The sequence below is a fragment of the Geospiza fortis genome, unplaced genomic scaffold (assembly GCF_000277835.1).
Source record: "Geospiza fortis unplaced genomic scaffold, GeoFor_1.0 scaffold70, whole genome shotgun sequence".
Lineage (NCBI taxonomy): Eukaryota > Metazoa > Chordata > Aves > Passeriformes > Thraupidae > Geospiza > Geospiza fortis.
Window position 1 is genome coordinate 4,058,176 of NW_005054317.1, and position 5,194 is coordinate 4,063,369.

Genomic DNA, 5,194 nt, shown 5'->3' on the forward strand with positions numbered 1-5,194 from the left:
AGCCTGTGCACAGGGGGGCTTTAGACAGGCAGCAAAGTCATTGGCCTTGTTACCACTGGTCAAGTGGCTGCTTTCCTCCCTGCAAAGCTACCGGGGGTTAATGTCTGTGCAATCCTGCAGTAATTTCTCCACAGTTTTTCTGTAGTTCTGCTGTGCATTTGGGAAGAAAAATACCTTCTGCCCTCATTTTCCCTTGAGATTGTCCTCAAGAGCCCTGGCAACTCTGGCTGTCACTGGAGGGCAGGATTGCACCCTGCTGATGTTTTGCTCAGCCTCTCTCTGCTGTTTATTACTGCTTCCACTGCTGCTGGTGTTTTTTGCAATGCAACAAAACGATCTTGATAGGTTTGTCTCTGCAGCAGGACTGGGGGTCCTGGAAAACAATCTTCAAAGGGTGTTCATCATCATTGTGGCCAAATTTCTCTTGTTTCTGTGAGTCATGTTATTTTAGAGCATAATGACAGCAATTAAATGGGAATGGGGATTGTTTTCTACCAGATGTGTCTTCTGATGCGAACTGGTGGCAGTCCAAGCCACGCCAGGGTAGTGGAAGAAGTACTCACAGCCTGCAGAAGCCAAGACCCTTAAAATGCGCACTCAGAAAGAGCAAGTGTTTTAGAAACACCCTGTTGTGCACAGCTAAAACCCCACAGGGCAGTGCTGTGCCTTTGCCCTGTGTCTCACAGCTACTGGAATTCAAGAGCCGTTGTGGTCTCACTTTGCCCATGCTGAAGGATTCTAGCCCAGCTGTGCTCTCCATGATCCAGCCCCTGCTCTAGACCAGCTCCTGAGGGCAATCTTCTTGACAAGACACTCCCCTGTCTTCCAGGACATGTTAGCTAAAGAGCTGCACTTCAGCACCAGGGTTTTTTTAAGCAGTGGTTCAGTAGATCTCCAGGTTTACTTTCCAGTGCCAGGGCAGGTGCTGAGCTGGCAGTGCATCCCCAGCACCACCTGAGCTTGCACTTTTCTCCTCACAGTGCTTGGTCACCTGTGGAAAAGGGCACAAGCACCGCCAGACGTGGTGCCAGTTTGGAGAAGATCGATTGAACGACAGGTTTTGCGACCCCAAGACGAAGCCGGAGTCGGTGCAGATGTGCCAGCAACAGGAGTGTGCCTCGTGGCAAGTGGGGCCGTGGGGACAGGTACCACACAGCCCCACAGGGCGCCTGCCTGGGGGGACCTGGATAAGGGTGGCTCTGGGGCTGGGTGCTGCCCTTTCATCCAAATTCAGCAGCATAACTGTGTTAATTGATTTGCACACCAAAGCAGCCCTCTGTTTGCTTGGGTTCAGCGGATAGGCAGCAATAACAGTACCTGCCCTTTGTGCTAAATTTAATCTCTGTCATACTGAATTGGCCATGATTTTCAAAAAAGGGGTTTCCAAGGTTACGCTCCTAAATCCATATTTAGGCATATAAATACATGCCCTAATTTTCACAGAAAAGCTGCTCACGTTGAATAACTTTTGTTGCTTTTAATGTTTTCCAGTTTCTGGGTTAGTGAGGGGTTTTTTTCTGTTAAAATACAAGTTACTCATTCCTCCCAGAGTGTTCTGGCATCTGCTTTTTCACAAAGCTGTTAGCTCTTGACTTAAAAAACAGCCACAAACCCAGACCAGTTGTCCCAGTCAGACATATTTCCCATCAGTAAAATTATTCATTAGCTGCTCATGCTACCATGGGGCTGAACAACCACTTTTAAAGAAGGATATCATACAGGTTCTACCAGACTCTGATTCTAATGTGTGCAGCAAAGTAAATAATTTCAGTGTTCCACCTTCCTTCCCAGAGAAGCAAGTGAAGCGTGCAAGGCACTGGTGGCTGCAGCGAGTTAAAACTTTGACCTAATTTAAAGCTGAAATGCATGAAGTGGAGAGAAACTAGAAGGGAAACTGTCTTTCATTTTTGCTGCTCTTGCTACATGCCTAAACAAAGACTGGGCTAATTAATACTTTCTAACCAAAGCTCCTACTCAGACCCAGTGCTCTTTTCTCTCATCTGTCTTCTCCCAGTGCACTGTGACTTGTGGCCAAGGCTACCAGATGAGAGCAGTGAAGTGTGTTGTGGGCACCTACGTGTCAGTGGTGGATGATAACGAGTGTAATGCTGCAACCAGGCCTACAGATACCCAGGTAAATCCTGCTCTCTTGTCTCCATCTCTTCCCAGTGTGTGTATAGAGGCTTCCGGTTCAGGGGACATCTTGCTGCAGCAAAGCTTTGCCCTGAATGCCAGCCCTGCAGAGCAGTACCTTGGGCTGCTCATGGTTGCTGGAAAGATGCAGCACAGCACCCTGCTTTGGTAGAAATGGGATAGATAAACTGTGTTCAGGGGGTTCCCATCCAGATCCTCTCTATGTGTGGTTCACCTCACACTCTGAAGCACCAGATTGCCAGAAAGGCAACAGACAGCCTATGAGGGTATCGGGACTTTTTGAGTGATGATTAATTTCCTTTGCTTATGGTTTATATCCATGGAGCTCTAGTCACGCAATGGGATGTGAGGATGTGTTGGGATGCAGCACTATAGCTGGAGTCTTAAGAGCTCATGAGCTAAAGAATCTGCAGTGGGTGAATCTGGAATAACAACAAGTGACCTCAAGGTTGAGATACATTTACTGGCCTCAGAGGTTCAGGTTTTGACACAGCAGACACCTCCTTTGGCTGGCATGGAGTCGTGGATGCCTGGCTGCAGTCTGGGCTTATGTGGCTGAAGGACTGTTGCTGTTGCCCCTCACCACAAAGGATGGTGAGAGGCCATTTCTTGTCTGCTGCATGTGACAATGTAGTGTTTGTGACAGCTGTAGTTCCAGACATGTCCTCCCTGGCCAGATAAATTGAGAGATGTTGCATGCCTTTTGCAAATTTGCTGAAGAGGCTTTCCATGCTATGTACTTGGAAGCAAACATGTAAATTCCCATTTCAAACAGAGGATATATCCAAGGTGTCTGGAGGAGCTGGATAAAACAGAACATTACCATCTATCTGTCATCTAGGAGAATTACAGTGCTCATGCCCTGTGCAGCTTCAGTCTTGCATGAACTCAGAGTTTAACCAAGGCCACAACATTGAGGAAAGAGCTGTTTTTCTCATGTATGGTGACCAGTTGCACTGCAGTCAAGGGGTAACAAACCCACCTGTCATCAGCCATCATTTGGCATGCATGCCTCCAGCATAAGTGAAATCACAGCAAAACAGAAATTAGGTTTGCCATTTGTCAGAAGCTGCTCTCCCCCTCATAGACACAATCACTCTTAATTTCCTTTTTGGCAAGGACTACTCGATAGAGTAAAGTCATGGATGTTCATAGTTTCTGGCACCAGACCTCCTGGGAGGTCCAGACAGGACCAGAGCCCTCCTGTGAGGCACTGTACAAAGACTGAGCAGAATGACACGTCTGTCCCCAAAACCTCACATTGCTTGGTGTGTGGTGGAGATCAGCACATGGATATAGGTGGTCTGGTGGGCTGCAGGGAATCAAAGGGCTGCAATCAGCAGCATAACCTTTATTGTGTGGGCTGCAGGTCTCACACTGAAGGAAGGGAGCTTTGAAGGGAGATAAAGTTGCTGTTTTGCAGATGTGCGTTCATGCCAGAACGTTTAATGAACTTTCATCTTTTGCCTCAAAAACATCTGGTTTTAATGCATGGAGATGGCACATGGTTATGGGGATCCCTATTGCAGAGTTCCTAATAAGTCAAAAGTCCACATAGGATACTCCATATGAAGGCCCCAGGAAATGATGCTGAGTTTTGCTGATTCACCAAGGGGATGCAGGGAGGAAGCTGCCTGCACAACGTGTGCAGGTCACAGAGTTTCAAGGTGTTGCCTGTTGTTCATAATTACATTGAAGAGGAGGTGGTTTCATTAAAACATCTGCAAATTCTGCTTTTCCCCCATGTATTTCCTGTACAGGACTGTGAAATAGCTGTATGTCCTTCCCATCCAAATAGTCCTGAAGCCAAGAGAGCCATATCAGGCATTCAGAGAACACAGTGGAGATTTGGATCCTGGACACCGGTAAGCACACATCATAATACTTTCAGGATTATTTTATAGTAGACAATGTGATCTTTTTAAGTGCATATGCCCAGCTTTTCATTACAAATTCCTTGCAATGTATGTCAGGCAACTTCCTAGTGAAGTGCTCTTTGCTCTTCCCTAGTGCTCCGCAACATGTGGAAAGGGAACGCGGATGAGATACGTCAGCTGCCGGGATGACCAGGGCTCCGTGGCTGATGAGTCAGCTTGCTTCCACCTTCCAAAGCCATCAGCCACAGAAATGTGCACCGTGACACCGTGCGGGCAGTGGAAGGCCTTGGAGTGGAGCTCTGTAAGCATCACGCTGTCTCTTGCAAGAGACCTCATTGCTGGAAATGTGCTTCATTAATCTGTCGCGCTTGCCCTTTTATAAGTGAGGTTATTTGGGTTTTCTGCTGTTCATTTTTAGCAAGAGCTGCTTTTCTAAACTGGAAATGTGACCGTGTCTCCTTTTCCCACTGTAACACAGTGCTCGGTGACCTGTGGTCAAGGTAAGGCAACGCGACAAGTGATCTGCGTCAATTACAGTGACCAGCTGGTGGATAGGAGCGAGTGTGACCCAGACGACCTCCCTGCCACCGAGCAAGAGTGCTCCATGTCTCCTTGTCATCCAAACAGCCATGACTACGGCAGGCCCATCCCCCCTTTCCTCTATCCGGATCATCGCCTCAAGCCGCACCCTGGGGGCAGCCCAAACCGAAACCGCGCACATATACCAGGAGGCAACCAGTGGAGGATTGGCCCCTGGGGTGCTGTAAGTGCCCTGATTATCTCATTCCTGGGTTTTGTTGGGTTTTGTTTCTTTCCCAAGCTAATCCATATTTTCTTAAAGTCAGCACAAAGGGAAAAGAGAGAGAGGGACCTTTCTCCCCACTGTCTGCTCTCTGCTCACACAAGTGTTGCAGAAGGGCTCAGGCATCACTTGTCAGCCTCTCATACCTCGTATCTCCAAGGCAGTCTAGGCAGAAAGCTGACAGCATCATTTTCCATGAGGTAAAGGCTGGCCTCTGCCTCTTGGCTGTCTCCTGGGGCATTTACAGCTGTGCAGGGCTGTTGCCAAAGCACAGCAGAGCCTTGATGCCAGCTCTTCTCACTGCAAACAGTATGCAATGCTTTATCATGGAAATCTCTAAAGGGAATTAAGCACAAATGGA

At 48.0% G+C, this 5,194-nt stretch overlaps 1 protein-coding gene across 1 annotated transcript in view; it reads left to right on the forward strand.

The window, feature by feature from the left end:
• ADAMTS9 (ADAM metallopeptidase with thrombospondin type 1 motif 9) overlaps positions 1-5,194 on the forward strand; it is a 78,132-nt gene that overhangs the window by 37,792 nt on the left and 35,146 nt on the right. The window contains exons 22-26 of the mRNA XM_031056311.1: positions 981-1,145; positions 2,015-2,134; positions 3,915-4,019; positions 4,165-4,332; positions 4,510-4,794. Of these exons, the coding sequence (XP_030912171.1) occupies positions 981-1,145; positions 2,015-2,134; positions 3,915-4,019; positions 4,165-4,332; positions 4,510-4,794 (843 nt within the window). The remainder of the gene's footprint in view (positions 1-980; positions 1,146-2,014; positions 2,135-3,914; positions 4,020-4,164; positions 4,333-4,509; positions 4,795-5,194) is intronic.